Raw genomic sequence first — 17,470 nt, 5'->3', positions numbered from 1 at the left:
CAGAATTAACAACAAAGGGCCTGAGAAAAAGGTTTGGCTGTGTTGGCAGAGTTTTTTGTTAGCAAACACAACATCATTCTAAAGACTTTGGGTCAGCCCTAAAGCAAAACGTTTGTTGTCAGTTTTGTGAAACATAGAAAATTCGGCTGGTTGAATTAGTCTTGTTGAATTGTTCTATTTAGATGTAAACTACTTAACCTGTGTCAGTTCTCGGATGACTGTTGAAGAGGGCAAAATATGGATTTGTTCACTTAATTTTATACTCTGGTTGGTCAACGGAGACGTGTTCTCTCGTCTACTTAGATTAGCCTCCTACAATACTGTCCTCTCAACTTGTTGAAGCTATGTGCAAAGACTGTTTCCCTTTTGGGACTTTGTTGTACAAAATGCAGATGGAATGTGCAATGAATGCACCTTAATGACTGCGTTTGGTAATTTATTAAACTGTTAAAAGTTGACCAATGCACAGGCACAGTCACTCCAAGTTCATGTTCTTGTACATTCCCAGAACCATCGGTTTTTACAGACAACGTTGAATATAATTCATAGATGCACACAGTTCACAGCACCAAGTTATTGTGAGATCCCTTTCAACTGTTGTGATGGTGTAGGCCATTTGTGTTTAGACCTCTATGCCTGTACTGTATCTTTGACGGTGTGAGAAAAAAAAAAAAAAAAACACAGCTAGCCGAAACCTTCTATATTGTGACTATTGTACAACTTTATGCTGCTTAACAGTTACCTGTGTAAATCATCCTCCCCTCTCTGCATTACAGATTGTTCTGTGTATGTGCCTAAAGATGTATATATTTTTTCTTTTTTGAAAGAAAGAAGAAGAAAAAAAAAAAAAGATGTCACTATGATTTCCATCCTTTTCCTGAAACAGTTCCATGGTCACACTGCACTTTGATGACATTGTCTGGCTGCATGGCGTTGTATTGGACCATGTCTTGTGACAAGGCCCTTTGTCTTTTCGACCCAAGAACTGTAACAGTCCCATTTGTCGATGCAGTACTAATGAAATTAGTCTTTGATGAACTTTACAGTAAGGTTTGAATGCTTGCTTTCTTCTGTGGCAAACTCGATGAGCCAGCTAGACAGAAATCATCAACGATGATCTGAGTCCTACACAGCACTGAGTGTGGACACCTTTTCCTCTCTGATTGATACTTGATGTCTACTACTGTGGAATAGATCAGAAAATCCGGGCGGTTGTTTATCTATGAAGTGCATTCTCAAAACATACGGTAGCCCTAGATCAGATAGGACCAAGCACATGCAGTATGTTTTTAAATGGGTTTTTAATTTTCATTCAAGTTATATTAATTTTACACTGTGACTAGTAAACACCAAGCCATGCCCTGGCATTTTATTCTTGCAGTCAGCCTTCAAGTCCTGGTTATGGGGCTTGATGTGCTCCAACATATTACACCAATTTTTCACTTATAAAAAGAATCCCAGTCTAGATTTCTGCTTCCCAGCCAGTCTTGATCTGGTGTTCTTTGCTACATCTTTCCACAATCCTTAGGCCTTTAGACCAGATAACCTTCTGCATCTGGCATCCCTTTGATCAAGACACAGACATAGGAACCACTTGAAGATCAATTTTTGCTTTGCAGTGTTTAATTTTGGCTTGTTAAACAGATAAGGTTCAGATAGAGGAAACAACAGCGGGGAATAAAAGTACAAAATGACCCAGATCTTACCCAAATGTAGTTCACTTGTCTATTATATTTTATTTCTGGTTATTGTAGCCATGTTATTTCTTTTTTTATATTGGTGTAAATATATATATTTTTTACTCATGCACCATGGACTATCACTAGTTTTTGACTATCATTATGACCAAATGGGTTTCTTCTGAAATCATGGTATTGCAGAAATATCAAGTGCATTGATTAGCGTGTTGCATCATATTATATTAGTGTATTTATTTATTTTATTGTTTCCAAATGATGAAGCTACTTGTGAAATAGGAGTGTGTGTACTGTGTGTTTTTACCCTGCTGTACAGGCAAAAAAAATCTGATGGCAAAATCTAAACGGAACATTGGCACATTCATTTGTGTTGATTCAGCTAGACTGCTGTGACTTTGAAGTATGATGTTTTTGACTAGGAAACAAATCGATTAATTACACAGTATCTATTTTTTTATTTCTGAGATTTTGTCAACGGCTATTGTTTTGTTGTTGCTGCCAATCCAATAAAGGTTAAATGATTAGAATCAAATGATTTTCGTTGAATGGGACTAGATCTGTGTGTGTAGCAGAGTTTTTAACACTGCATTGAAACAAAAACAAAAAACAGCTTGCTAAATGTTGATTTTCTAAATTATTCTGTAAATGTAGGGCACATGCTTGAACATTTCAACTCGTTCATGTCAGCAAGGGTAGCCCCAGTTAGTTATTTTGGTCAAATCAGTTCATAGCCATTCCTTGAAAAGAGAGAAGGCCAACCGTTTCAGTATTCACTGGTAGTGCATTGTCTTATGACACATTCAATGACTCAGACACGTCTGAAAACACCCCAAATCAGATGTTTGTTTTTAGCCTTTAGCGCTGTCGGCTGACAGAGTTCAGACCTCTGAAAATGAGACTTCCCAGCATCGTACATTCAGCAGGATGTGATCTCTTTAGGCTGGATCTCCAGAGGTCACGGTGCTGCGAGGGTCTCTGAGGGGGGATCAGTTTGGAGCTCAGAGAGAATTTTTTGTGACCTTTATCCCTCTCATCTAATGAGCACATCAAATATTTGTCTGATTGGGCAGGTCTTTGCACTGTCAGTGGGTTCATGAATAAAGGATGTGCAGACTTGCTCTTTAAGACCCCCTCTCTGTTGCTGTTTCCAGAAAAGAGGTGGAATTGTTGACAAATTGTATCCTGTGTGTGTGTGTGTGTGTGTGTGTGTGTGTGTGTGTGTGTGTGTGTGTGTGTGTGTGTGTGTGTGTGTGTGTGTGTGTGGTGTGGTGTGGTGTGGTGTGGTGTGGTGTGGTGTGGTGTGGTGTGGTGTGGTGTGGTGTGGTGTGGTGTGGTGTGGTGTGGTGTGGTGTGGTGTGGTGTGGTGTGGTGTGGTGTGGTGTGGTGTGGTGTGGTGTGGTGTGGTGTGGTGTGGTGTGGTGTGGTGTGGTGTGGTGTGGTGTGGTGTGGTGTGGTGTGGTGTGGTGTGGTGTGGTGTGGTGTGGTGTGGTGTGGTGTGGTGTGGTGTGGTGTGGTGTGGTGTGGTGTGGTGTGGTGTGGTGTGGTGTGGTGTGGTGTGGTGTGGTGTGGTGTGGTGTGGTGTGGTGTGGTGTGGTGTGGTGTGGTGTGGTGTGGTGTGGTGTGGTGTGGTGTGGTGTGGTGTGGTGTGGTGTGGTGTGGTGTGGTGTGGTGTGGTGTGGTGTGGTGTGGTGTGGTGTGGTGTGGTGTGGTGTGGTGTGGTGTGGTGTGGTGTGGTGTGGTGTGGTGTGGTGTGTGTGAGACTGGTGGAGTGTTTTGTATGGTCTGCGGAGGTTAAGGATTCTGACTGTACTGTGCTGTATATTATCTATCTCTCTATTAAGAAGGGAGAGGCCCAGAGTAATGCCGTTTAACGGCCCCAAAGCGAGTAATGGCTTTGCAGGTACCTTGCCCTTTACTGACATTGGGGCTAATGCATGGCGCGTCACTGGCTCTCCCACCGTAAAGAGCTGTTCGTTATGTGGCTGATCCTTCATTATCCCTAGCCCTCAGCCAGCATGTCAGCTCCCATTTCACTCAGGGGTAAGAAGAAAAAAAAAAAAAAAAAAATGAAACTAGAAGCGAATTGCCTGGGCAAAATCCATACATTCACCTCCAGATCGCAGTCAAGTGCCCGTGCGTTATATTCCAGGGTACTTTGATTCACGGTGCGATGGGCCAGTCGAGTTCATTTAAGGAAATGCTGGGGAAAACAATCTTGTTTATCAGACGGGTGTAGAAAGAGGCGGGAGACATTTTGAGTTGTTCTGGTGTCTTCTGAGATGTCTCAAGTGCTGCGTCCTCAAGTTTGTTTCTTTATTTTCTCTTTATAGTCTCTGGAAAACAAAAAAAAATTATGCAAGGCTAGGTTGGTAGTGCGGGCGATCCCTCCTCCTCCTGCCTCTTGGTGTTACCACAGCCCGGCCCCGGTAGGTGAATGTTTTCTAATTTTTCTCAACAGTTTTTCTCCTGTATCGAGGCAGGGGACACAAATTATTTTCAAAAGTTAGTTCTGTCCTGACCCGTTGACCTGAGCTGAGGTTACATTTCTTGTATTTCCAGCCCTTTCTCTAAGGCTTTCATTTCCTGACGTTTGTCCACAACATCGGTGGCCATGTGGGCCTGCAACCCTGTGTTTTTCCTCCACATCGATTTTCTCAGAAGCCAACGCTGATTAGACCTAACGCGTTGCTTTTGTGTGTGTGTGTTTCTGTGTATTTTTCTGTGACACAGACCGATCATTATCTGCCTAACCTTTTGCTGATAGATGGCGCTTAGACCCACAGACTCCGGTCATGCGTTGCATGTTACACGGCTGCCGTTTGTCATACGTTTTGTCTTCCGTGCTCTTCGTATCGTACCACCTTGGCTCCCCCCCCCCCCCCTCTTAGTGTAGGCTGCTCGACATTTGTTCCTCCTGCCAGCCTTTCATCCATATGCATGACGCTAACCAAGAGGAGCTTACAGTCCAGGATGATGAATATTTATGCCCAAATCCTCTCCATGCAAACTGTATTATGAATTCTCTTTAATATTAATCGTCACAGCTGCACTTTTGCGCGCGCGCGCCTCATCTATTCCCCCCCCCCCATCTGGATGCGCGGCCAATGGCGGGAGAAACACCTGCCGCCTCGCTGCACGACGAGGGAAGCCCTAATCAAAGGAGAGCCGCTCACACTTCCGTCCGAAACAATGGGCCGCCCTCTGAGGCCTTCTGAACAGCTTTAATGGGGGCTCTGCCAAAGGAGTGCCAGAGAGACACAGACGCCACACTCATGTATTTTGCATGGAGACGCTCTTTGAAAAGGCCGGGAGTGAGTTAAACCGGGGGCCTCGCATATGCTGGCGAACAGGTGTCTGCCACATCACAGGAGCCCCGGGGGCCTTTGTGTTATGATGATGGGGCTGTTTGGAGTTCTGTCACATGTCTACCAGGTTATGCGAACAACCCCGGATCTGGCTCTTTCTAAATATGGGGGAAGACCCTTATGGTGTGTTCAGGTTGAGGCACACCAGCCCAGAAGGTTCTAACTAGCTGGTTTGGGAACCGAGTGGTTACGGTGGAGTTTGGCATTGTCGGTAGTTGTTTTCTTTTTTCATCCTGCAACTGCACCAATGTTCACCTTGCCGTCCATAACCTCGGTCTAGACTGAGCAAGATCTAAAACCACCCCTTATAAGTGTCTCCTGGATCTCTCACTGTCGTCCTTGATCTCTCACTGTCGCCGTTATCTCCTTCCACAACCTACTGTTTCATTTGCAAATTGACACAGGTCATCACACAGACGAATAGAATACAAAACTACGACGTGACAGCAACATCGTATCAATACAGGATTAAATTATCTCCTGGCCAAGTGAGTGTGTGAGTGTGTGTGTGTGTGTGTGTGTGTGTGTGTGGCCCCTGTCACAGCTCCCACTGCTCCTGAGCACAGTTGATGATGGCAGATGAATGGCCCGCGGTCTGTTGATGCTAACGCTAGCAGACAGCTGCCCACTCAACGCTATTAGGCTGGTCGCATGCCCACCTAGCCAGCTAGCGCCATCTGGGGGCAGGGGGCGGGGGTGGGGGGGTGCGGCAGGGGCGTGAGAGCCAACCATCTGTGCGACCACCCACGCCCGCGCCATCATAAGAATGAAGATGGTTGCCATCAACCACACATAGCTGCAAATAGATCAGATGTGTGCTCAATGTGGCTAACCATTTGGCGTTTTGGGGAAAGGTTGAATGGTGCATATACATATTCAATGGAGAATATGCACCCTATATACACCCAAGATGTTCAGTATCTCCATGCAAGAACCCCAGAGTAATCGGAGCAAGCTCTCTGCCTCGGCAATAATAATAATATGTCCCGAGATTTAGAAGACGTCTCAGCAATGTCATATCTGTTATGGATGGCAAATTGTTGTATTTGTCTCAATTACATCATCTCGCTCCCTTTCTCTGGGTATCTCTTTGTCTCTGTCTCCTCACTGTCTTGTCTCTATCGCTGTCTCCCCTCTCTCCTCTCTCTGTCTCTATGTCTCTCTCTCTACCCTTGGTCATCTTATGCAATGCAGACTCTAAAAGCACTCACGAAATCTATCTACCCCTCAGCACAAAACCATCTTCATGGCTGCCCTCAGTCAGAGAAACCCATTTAGGTCAATGATATTATTTGGCCACCAGCATTTGATAATACGAGACGGGCCATGTTACAGAGGAGGACGTAATCCCTGTATCTTTCCAGAACGAGAGTGTATTTCGGAATGATTAGGGCTGGCGTGATGAGGATTCTTCGGGTGTTTCTTGTTTGAATCCATGATCTTTGCTAGCTCTGAGTGAGTGTGTGTGTGTTTTGGGGCGTATGTACATAACTCTGTGTGTGTGTGTGTGGTGTATATATTTATAACTTTGCCCCACTTTGTGTGTCTGCTGAATTGCTGCCCCCCCCCCCCCCCCCCTTAGGATCATTCCCCAGCTGGCGGTCTCCTGTGCTCTGCCTGACTGTGGCACTAACACACTCCTGCCAAACACCCTCCATGACAGTGGTGCCAACCACAGACACACACCCACACCCACGGAGAGAGAGAGAGATCAAGGAGGAAGGATATATGATTGTCAAGGCATTTAGAGAAACAGACAGATGAACAGACATGTAATTGCCAAGAGCTCTGCATGTGCGCTAAACCTGGCCATGTATTCCTTGTTGTCTAGCCCGGTAGAGCCAGTTCTTTTTAAGTAAAGTGTATGTGATGCATTTGGGTTATGGTAATCTCCTCTCTCTCCCTCTCATACATCCACAGCGCACACCCCGCCCCAACTCCAGGTGGACTGGCAGACTCTGTCTAGTCCCAAAGCTTCTCTACGGGCGTCTAGCAGAATTAAATACCATACGACAGCAGAATAGCCCCTGCAGCAACCTGCTCTGCATCCCAGAGCCGCGTATCACATGACCCACGCACTGCCATGCAGCTGATTAGTGTTCTGCCCCCCCCCGAGCCATCATCAGTATGGTTAGTGCCACGGCCATGGCATTTGCACAGGAAATGGGAGGGATAGGCAATGGCGTGTGTGTGTGTGTGTCTGTGTGTGGTGTGTTAAAGAGAGAGGTTAAAAGAGCTCACACAAGCCTTAATTTGGCCCTGCTGAGCTTGCCTGGCTGTTGGGACACACGACAGCTTGTGGATTGTGGAATGTTTGCATCTTGTGTTGTAGAACAATAGACAGGCACGTTCTCAAAATTGCACATGATCAGTTGCAGCTCTGTTGATTCACGTGTGTGTGTGTTTGTGAACGCGCGTGCGGGGTATTTTCTTTACAAATATAGTAGCCTTAATTAGGTCAAAACAAAAAAAAGAAAATCATGTTGATTTCATTAGTTAAAAAACCCTTCTCCTTAAAATGATGTTTTTGAATGTCTCTGCTGAACGGCTACGGCAGTATATTTGACGAAGGACACCAGGGTAAATCTCAAGATAAGACAGAGAAACGATTTATAATGGGGCTTTATAATTGTCATGGAAACCGAGAGCGATGCTTCCAAACCTCGTGTTCGTCCCAGTCGTCCTTCCTTCCGACGGCGCCCGTGTTTGAGATGTACCGCGTGCGCGTTCTCCCTCCCTTTTAAGAATCTGAGGCGTTTTTCTCCTAAGTGGAACCTCACATTGTTACCCTGTTGGAGAGCCGTGTGTCATCTGAGTCCAGCTTCATTGTTTTTCTGTGAAAAGCCCAGCCAAGGGATCATGTGTCTCAGCTCCCAAAATAGAGCCTGCCATGGAATAACCAACTAATGTCATTAGGAGCTGAACAAACAGGTTATGAAGACCCACAGTAGAGACGGGGGGGGTGGAAGGGGGGAAGAGAAAGTGAAAATTCACTTGCAGCTCCCTAAGGAGTGCTAACGTTATTTAATTAGCCAACAAGTGGCAGCTTTGGAGGAAGGTTGTAACTTCCTCTCCAGGGAAGTGTGTGTGTGTGTGTGTGCGTGCGTGTGTTTGCCCAGTTGCCCAGATAATCAAGAACACTAGCTTTAGCTCTTACGAGCAGCCTTTGAGCGATTGAAAGGAAAGGTCCTTGGAGTTTTGAGTTAGACAGTCAGCATTGAGGACTGAGCAGTGGATGAAAGGTGTGTGTGTGTGTGTGGGGGGGGGGGGTGCGCGCCCGTGGTTGTCTGTTTGTGTGTTCCAGTGTTACTTTGCTTTTAAGAAACCAACAGTTCCCTGACACTGTCTGTGTGGGCTGCTGTAAATGTAGGGATCGACAAGAGAACAGTGCATGTGGCTTGGAAATAAATTACCCCCCCCCCCCCACACACACACACACACGCGATGCATTGTCTCTAAGTAAGCCTGGAGAGAATATCTGTTTGTGTGAAAAACAAATGGACAGGCCAACTTGCACACGCGTGTGCCCAACATAGCAGTTGTTGCTTACACTACAGAGCTCTTAGCATGACAATGGACGGAGATGAAAGCCTGTTTGCGTTTCCGTGGTTATAAAATATGGAGAGAGAAAGGGTCGGAGGTTAAGGTAACATATGAATAACTGTCTACGCTCCAGTTTCGTGTCTTATCTCCTGGAAAAAAAACGGTATGTTCCGTGTATCCTTCACCATGCTTGCACACAACAGGCTACGACCTCGCCGAGGTAGTGTAGCTATGGCAACCTGGAGCTCTGGAAAGGAAGAGGATTTTCGGAGTTTATTTGAAGTTTATAAATAGGGTGCAATTAAAATGGATATTTGTGCCGCTCCGAAATAGCTACGTTGTTATTCATTCATGTATGCATTTGTTCTGAGGATAAATGGACTCGGGGAGAGAGGAAAAAAAAAAAAAAAAAGAAAAGATTGGTTCCTTTAACTCGGCAGATGACAAACTTTGTACGTCTGCCATGAACCAACTCTATCATTGTTGTAGCAAGTAGGGTTCTTTAGATGGCTAGTGTTGAGACTGGAGGTAACTGTTTCTTTGTTCAGTCGACGCAACTAAAGTAGAACATCTTTACACACTCCTCACGTCTGAAAAAGTATTACACATTTCGAGGTGTACTGGGGCTCCATATACCTCCAATGCCACCCCATCAATGCCGCTAGCTGTAACCAATCCTAACCCAAACCTTACTCGTCTTCAGAAAGCTGTTTATATTTAGGTACGTTGAACTGAAAGCGACACTTCTGTTCTGCTATAGGATGGTGTGTGTAAAGTGACACCCACTTGCCAGGGGGGGGTACAATGAAGAAAGAGACCCGTGTCCGTGAAGACGAGGCGCAACCTGGGTGAACACACTGTGTACTCCTGTAGTCTTCGGCGGCAAGGTCAGAGAGGTGACCTGAGACCCGTCTGTCTTTGACATACGCGCACACGCACACAAACACAGTCCGACCGACCTGTGCGACCTCTCAGCTGCCAGCCCCAGCTCGCCAGGAGTGCTGTCTGTCCACCCAGATCAATTAGCCCGTCCCTGGAGTGTGTCTCCCACAGGAGCGAAGCTCAGCCAGGGCTGCGGTTTAAAGGGAGACACAAGCTCATGTCATCCGGTAAAACACAAATGCAGAAAATGCCAGGTGTCCTGGGAGGGCTCTCTCTGCTCTCTCTCAGCCAGGGGAGGGGTGTGTGTGTGTGTGTGTGTGTGTGGGAGGGGTGTGTGTGTGTGTGTGTGGGAGGGGTGTGTGTGTGTGTGTGTGTGTGGGAGGGGTGTGTGTGTGTGTGTGGGAGGGGTGTGTGTGTGTGTGTGTGTGTGGGAGGGGTGTGTGTGTGTGTGTGTGTGGGAGGGGTGTGTGTGTGTGTGTGTGTGGGAGGCGTGTGGGGTGTGGGGTGTGGGAGGGGGATGAGGGGGGGGTGAGTGAGTGAGTCAGTCAGTGAGTCAGTGAGTGAGTCAGTGAGTGAGTGAGTGACGCTCCACCCTCCTATCCGGCATGCCCGGTTCCTGAAGTGCATCTTCCGACTTGGAACACGCCTACAGTTTCAAACCAATTAGAATGCATAACCGCTCGGCCTGTTAAAACCCACGGTGACAACAGTGCGACGGATGAGTTTGCACTCTGTCAAGAGGACCAGCTGTTGTGTCCCCTCGAGGGACCTCCCCACAAATTCCTTGCCGCGGCCCACGCTGAAGGACAAAGGTCTTGGAGGAGGGACTTGATTTTTAATTAACGTACTGCCGTCGTCTGAATATCTCGTTTATGATTGCCTGCCTTGGAAGATGAAAACTGAGCAGTGATTCTGCATCCAGGCGTGTCCAGGGATTATTGTTATCGTTGTGTTTCACTGGTTGTTTTTGCTTCATTCAGGGTAGTACCATTGTTGATGGTAACGTGCTTTAAAGGACTGGCCTAGATTGCTAGGCAGTGCTAAAGGTGAACTCTATGTCAAGATATAGCTGGATCACAGCCGGGCACTTTAGGGTGCTCTCTAGCATTTCCTGACCCAGATTGAGTTCAAGGCGTGTGTGTGTGTGTGTGTCTGTGCAAGGTATGTTTATGCCCCCCATGTTCTCCCCGTGACACACTTAATAACAGTCCGTAAGTACGATCGCACACTGCGCACGCATGCATTATGCATGAACAAGATTAATCTGTCTCTACTCTGGCACAGCTTAAAAGGCACCCCACCCTTGTCCTCTCTCTCTCTCTCTCCCGCCCGTTCTCTTTCTTTCCCCTCTCCCTCTCATCCTCCTCCGTCTCCACCTTTCTTTTGTGGCTCCATGGCAAGGTGGCGCCCTATGTGATCAGGTTAATGCAACTGTTTGTCAATTTCAATGACGTCTTCCCTTTGAGGTGTTGGATTTCACCCGGGAGAAAAGTAGACCCTGTAATATCCCTCCCGTCAATCAGCTCTCCCCTCTCCGCCTCCTTCCCCCTCTTCCTCCCCGTCGGAGCAGTCGAGCTCCGTCTCTCCTCCCGCCCTCTGATATCAGCACGGCATCTGTGAAGAGCCGTCAGTACTTCTGCGTGCTGTTTCACCACGACAGGAACTGGTCTTGGAAAGCGCCCTCTCTGACGCTGCTTTCACGTCAGAGAAAAAGGCAAGTATCCTCTATTTCACTGAAATTCAGGACGAAACATCAACAACCATCTCGATCATTGTCGTTAAAAGGATAGCATCTTTCCATAATGTAGAAAAGGAAAAAGAATCTCCTACATATTGGATGTGCATCAGTGTACATCTGAAGATGTCACTTCTGTAACTTGTACTGCCGATGCCCAGGGATCTCCATTGAGCTCGCAATCTCTTGGCTTGCCAGGGTTTGGCTTTGCGCACACAAGTGCAAAGTGTAACAATTCAGGTACACAAACCAAATCTATAAATCTATGAAAGCCTCCAGCTTGGTGAGACAGAGCTGGGGAGCCACTTCCTGGGAGACGTTCCAAGGGGGCGTAATCCTCGGACAGAAGTGCCTTCAACATCTCCTCCTGTTCATCTGGGGGCCTCTTAGTCTCCAGCACATCGTGCCAGACGAACCCCTTTGCCCTCGCCCGGCACGCGACGTCATCGCTCTCCGGCAAGCGTTTTTGGTGTTCTCGCGTTTGGTGGTCCACCAAACTTCTCTCCGGTCAGGTGTGTCATGGAGTCGGCCCGCACCCCCTTGGCCTCGCTCTCTTCAGGGTGCGTGAAGGCAAGCGTTGTTCCGGCACGCCCTCTCTGTGCATCGAGGGGCTGTTATGAGCTCGCTGGCGTCCTCCGGTGATCTGGGTCATGGCACAGCATGGTGGACTGCTGGTGACAGCCCAGATCTCCCCCAGCCTGGCTGAGGACGCCAGCCTGCCTCTCAGAGCCTGCTGGAGAACCACAGGCTCACACGACACACAGACACACACACACCAGCGGGATACACTGCCACAGAGGGATCAGGATGCTTCAGATGTGTGTTTCATAGTAACCTGGCTTCTCCAGTCTTTTTTTTTTAAATCCTTGTCTTTAAAGGTTTGTGCATGTCAAACCGAGCAGAACTTCCGGGGAAACAATTGCCGCTGCGAGTTCTCGTCAGCCGACGCAGAGACAGAGAGAGAGCCGTCTTTCGCCCGCACAATACAGCTAGCCGTCTTATGCTACTTACGGTTAGCCTTGCGGCGGGATGCCAGCGGCAGTTGTCAGGCAGGATCTCCTGCCACACTTATTAGGCTGGCTGTCACGTCGGGCTTAATGGGGTCTGACTCGTCGTCTGTCTGAGCCCCACATGCAGCCCCAACTCAGAGGTTTAGCTCAGCCCGGCTGCCTCTCAGCAGTGGGTCTGAGCCGAGCAGGCTCCAGTCAGCGCACGCCAACGCCGTGCAACCTTGGGAAGGGCACCGTCAAGGATTGACAGCTGTTTCCAGCCACAGTTTGTGATTCCACATGGTGGTTTGTTGTCGAAACGTGTGGGACGGTGGGGATGGGGGATATCCGAAGCACGGCCAGAACCCGTTATGATCCATCCACCTTTGTTGTACGTCCAGGCTTGAAAGCCGGAAAGACCTGATTCGACGTTGTGAGCGTTCATAAACTGTTCACAAATTGTGAAGTAAGTTCCCTGAGAAACATACACTTCGTATTGCAAAAACATTGTTTGATGGTTATATATTTTTTGACTTTACTCACAGTACTACCTTTTACCACAGCAAACATGGAGAGACTCACAGCCACGCGTGGCAGAAACGGGTTCAAACCCTTCCTCGGAGGTCGCTGGGTTTGTGTTTCCTCCTGAACGAGCAGCGAGCTGACAGCAGCCGGGCCTGCCTCAGATCAGCCATGAGCCTGTGGCTCTCTCCATCCATCAACATGGTGGAGGCAAGGCCACAGGAGAAGGGCTCGCTCTGATTTAGGCTTCGCCATCCACCGCAGTGAAATTACACAAAAGGGGGGTGGGGGATGGGGGCTGACAACATCTTATTGGATATTGGATTGGCCGTATATATATATACACACACACACACACATGTGCCCACACACACGCACACACCTTTCCACCCACATATTCCTTCTCTTGTGCGCCGAAGGCTGGCTTCACAGATGTTAGTGACTAAATGACCATTTGGAGCCCCTTCAACTCCCCCTGCTTATTCATGAATACGATTTGTTGAGAACTAGAGGCTTGACGCCACGGCTCTGAGGATGAAAGATTCATCTCCAGACTTTCAGAAAAATTGGGGGGAGGGGGGGGGGGCGTCGGCGTCAAGAAAGAGGGAGGGAGGAGAGGAGGAAGACAGGAGTAGGAGAGGAGGATAACAGAGTAGGTTCCTCTCTTTGCATAATAACCAGTCGCCATGCCTACAGCTTATTTACAGCTTGGATGACCGTTTTATTTTTGTATTTTCTTTTATTTATTTGTAATTTATTTTTCACTTTTCTCTAGAAACACACGACCCTTCCTCAGGGCACTCGTTGTACTTATTTGTTTAACGCTATGTACTGTAAATTGCGTCTGAGCTTGGCACAATTTCCCCAGCCTCTGCATAACACATCGCTCAAACACCGAAAAAGTCATCAGCATCCCTTAATGGTCTGACCTCAATTCACCCTGCTGGTGTTCCACTCAATTCCCAGTTTGATCCCATGAGAGGGCCGGGCGAGAGGCACATTATAAGGCTGCTTATGACCAGTGGGGAGTTCAGAGGCTGGTGGGCAGTGCTGGGGCTGTTAGGCAGTTTAGTTTTGGGGCGGGTGGGCAGTTGTAGGAAGCTTCGAGGTGGGTGGAGGAGGTGTGAGTCACAAGTCAGAGGTTGAGCAAGGGCTTGGCTAAATCAGCATTTTTTGTGTTGGGGGCGGGGGGCGGTGGGGGGGGGGACGGGACGTTAAATGGGTTACCTGCTTGTGTGGACTCGACAGGGCTGAGTAATGCTGTGTCTGAGTATGGCCCCCTGGCTGCAATTAGAGGAAGTCTCGGCCCACCCCTATCTCTCTGGCTGTCCTGGTCTCTCTCTCTCTCTCTCTCCTTCTGCCTCTCCCCTAAACAGTCAGCTTAAATGGAGCTGAGTGACTATTAGGAAACACAGAGACACACATGCTTAAACAAGGACACACACCCACACCGACTTACGCACACACACACACGTACACACAGTCATTTCTCCTCGTCCCTGGAGGACAAACTGTCAGCACTATAATATTATCATAGATGGAACAGCTTTAGCCTGCTACATCAGCTGTCTTGATTTAATTCCCCTGCCGTAGTTAATACTTAATATTGTTTCCAAATGCATGCATATTTATCTTGTCATCTACCACAATGTAGAGTTAGGCCTGGGTCTGACCTCAGGGCTACACCGTGTGTTTTTTCTTCTTCATGCAATTATATAATTACGGGAATGACGCATCACTATATGTTGAAAGGGATGTGTGTGTGTTCACGTGTGTGTTGGCACGCGCCTGCAGGAATGCCTGCGAACTCTCGGTGCACAATGTTCCTCAGACGTAAGTGGTGCTTATTAAAAGAGTGGATAAGGGGGAGTGTGGTCTTTACGCCCGGGGCAGAACACGAGTCACACAGTAGCACATGCTGTCCTCTGTCGCGCCGGTTCGAGTCGCGGGCCTGTGGCCTCACCTTCTCTCTCCACTGGAAAATAAAGCAGGTCAACGAGATACAGGAGACGGTGCACACAGTGCAAGTAGGCTACACAATACCCCCCCCCCCACCCTTACACACACACACACACACTTTAGGACACCCTCTCAATAGAAGTAGCCGACACACAACCCCCCACCCCCACGCAGACGCACAACACATATACACAATCGGATGCACGCATGCACAAACCACATAGAGTATCATGGACATACCATCGTTTATCAATTTGTCCCATACTTAGAACCCTGTGTCTCATAGAAGTAGACACAAGGCCGATAGCTTTATTTATTGGCGTTAGTTGACTAATGACGCTGTTAATTGTTAGTGACATGCACCGTTAATTTAATCAAACTGTTTACAACTCACCCTGTCAACGAGATTTATCCTGCCCCTGATTGATATTGCTCTTTGTTTAATTATTGTACTACTTAGTTGAGATGGGGATGGAGAGTTCTGTGTCAGTGTGTGTGCGTGATGGTTGTGTTCATTCTCAGGATTGTTTGTTTGAAGCAACACGAGACACAACGAGGGAAGATATCGTCTCAGGTTTAAGGGCACTATGTACATAAAAAAAAAATGCTAACACTTAATCGTTTTTGCCCCACCCCCGCCCCCAATCACCACAGTAAAGAAACTGTTAGTTCCAATTTCCCTGTATAATACATTGTGTCATACCTCCCTCTCAATTCAAATCTCATTAAACCGCTTCATGCAGTTTTGCCAGCAGTCTGCATCAAACCTTTTTAAATGGCTTGTTTGCCTGCTTAAAACCAACGAGCGCTTTCAGGCTATCTGGCACAAAGTGGATCAGAGGAGTAGAGCACGGCGTGGTGTCTCACCACACGTTATCAATGGCTGAGGTTTGTCTAGCTAGCTTTGTTTCGCACAACATTTGATCCTCCTGACGGCAGTCGGGACGGGGGGGGGGGGGGGGAGGGCGGACCCTCAGCTTTGAGACCGTTCACTTCGTGAGTTTGTAGCTCCCCAGGTTTGATCGAACTGGACCCAGGCTCTGCAGTTCGGCGACTCCGACCGAGGAGGAAGAGAGAGAACGGGAGCAAACGTTTCTCAGTCTGACACACACACACACTCACACACAGAAACACTTTTCAAATGCACAAACACATTCATTGACACTCTTATACTCGATCACGCACAGACACACCAGCTTGCCAACACATTTGCACGCTCAGACATACACACCAGCTTGCAGACACACACACACACACACAGACAAGCGTGTCGAGCTGTCAGAGCTCAGGGCTGTTTTATCTGCTGCTTACAGTGGGCTATGTGAGGATGCCAGGCAGCCAGTCTTCCTTGAGGTGTTGTTGCCGCCGTGCTGCAGATTAGAAGGCCAGACTCAGGCTGCCGATGAATGGACTGGGACAGCCAGTAAGCGTTCAGAGCTACGCTTGCTATGATAAACCACAGGGAACAGCACACAGGTCCTCTGCAGTCGGTCGGTCTGTTGGCGTTTGTCATAAAGGAATATGGGGTTGAAGCCACTCAGCCACCAAGTGGCAAAATTACAGATATTTTGATCAAATGTATGTTGTACCTCAGTCTTTCAGGCTTGGTAATGCAATGTCTAAATGTGGTTATTTATTATCTGTTTCCTCGGGGGGTTTAAATTATTATTTTTTTCTTCCTCTGAGGTAATAACAAGTTCCTCTCATTTGTCAAGGAGACGAGTCTTGAAGTGTCTTCAATTTGTGATGGTCTCCTTGGATTCTTTACCGAGTCTTCACCCGTTCTTCTTTGGTTCTCCTCCAGGATTCAGCCCAGGAGGGGGTGATCACCCGGGACATCCACAGGACCTTCCCAGCCCACGACTACTTCAGAGACTCCGGTGACGGCCAGGACTCCCTCTACAAGATCTGCAAGGTACGTCCGAGGCACGCCGGCTCACAGGTGCATCCCACTCTCTGATGATGCGTCTACATGCTAGGAGACGCTGATGAGCCTTATTGTTAAATCAAAGTTTGACCCAAAGTCAAGTCAATTGGAGGTCAGATGGCTGAGCGGTGAGGGAGTCGGGCTGGTAATCAGAATGTTGCCAGGTCCGATTCCCCAGTGTGCCAAATGACGTTGTGTCCTTGGGCAAGGCACTTCATCCCACATTCCTTGTACTTACTGTAAGTCGCTCTGGATAAGAGAGTCTGCTAAATGACTAAATGTAATTGTAAGTCAATCAAACCAGACTTGGAGGGAACTTCGAGCAGAAGCCATCCCGTTCTTAGCCCACCCACATAGAACAGGTTTCCCTACGGTTTGTGCACCTCATTATAAACCGTGCCAAGCTTGTGCTGACTCAAGTGCTGACATTTTGCAGGTTCTGCTTAAATTCAGAACTTGAAATGTTGGTTCCCAGCTGAAACCCCCCCACATTGCGGGTTTTCCTTGAACATGAAGTGCAAACTGACAATGGCGCGACATACTCTACAGGTTGGAAAGAGAAGATGGAGAAGGCAGTGGACAAGTCTGAAACACAATGCTTGGAGACAATCTGGTCCTCTCCTGAGTTTCAGGAAAATCTAGAAAGTAGAACGAGAGAGTCAGAGAGTTAATGCTTGTTGATGACACATCTTCGATTACAGTTGTTCAGCTGAATCTGCTCAAAACTGGTGGAAAAGCCTGGTTTGCAAAATAGCGCCATGGTTCCAATCGTCCTGAACGGAACAGGTTCAAGAACCAGAGCTAGTTTGGTGGGAAATGTGTATCTGCTCGAATTGTGTCTGATGCCCACA

At 47.8% G+C, this 17,470-nt stretch overlaps 1 protein-coding gene across 4 annotated transcripts in view; it reads left to right on the top strand.

Annotated features, from left to right (window-relative positions):
• rabgap1l (RAB GTPase activating protein 1-like) overlaps window positions 1–17,470 on the top strand; it is a 74,570-nt gene that overhangs the window by 29,804 nt on the left and 27,296 nt on the right. For 3 of the 4 annotated variants that reach the window (XM_084675712.1, XM_084675713.1, XM_084675715.1), the window contains exons 14-15: window positions 4,028–4,123; window positions 16,497–16,607. In XM_084675712.1, coding sequence (XP_084531838.1) covers window positions 4,028–4,123; window positions 16,497–16,607 — 207 coding nt within the window. The remainder of the gene's footprint in view (window positions 1–4,027; window positions 4,124–16,496; window positions 16,608–17,470) is intronic. The other variant, XM_084675714.1, reaches the window with a different exon arrangement.

The sequence above is a fragment of the Hypomesus nipponensis genome, chromosome 16, assembly GCF_054491055.1.
Source record: "Hypomesus nipponensis isolate SF chromosome 16, ASM5449105v1, whole genome shotgun sequence".
Taxonomy (NCBI): Eukaryota; Metazoa; Chordata; class Actinopteri; order Osmeriformes; family Osmeridae; genus Hypomesus; species Hypomesus nipponensis.
This window is presented reverse-complemented; position numbering and strand designations above follow the sequence as displayed.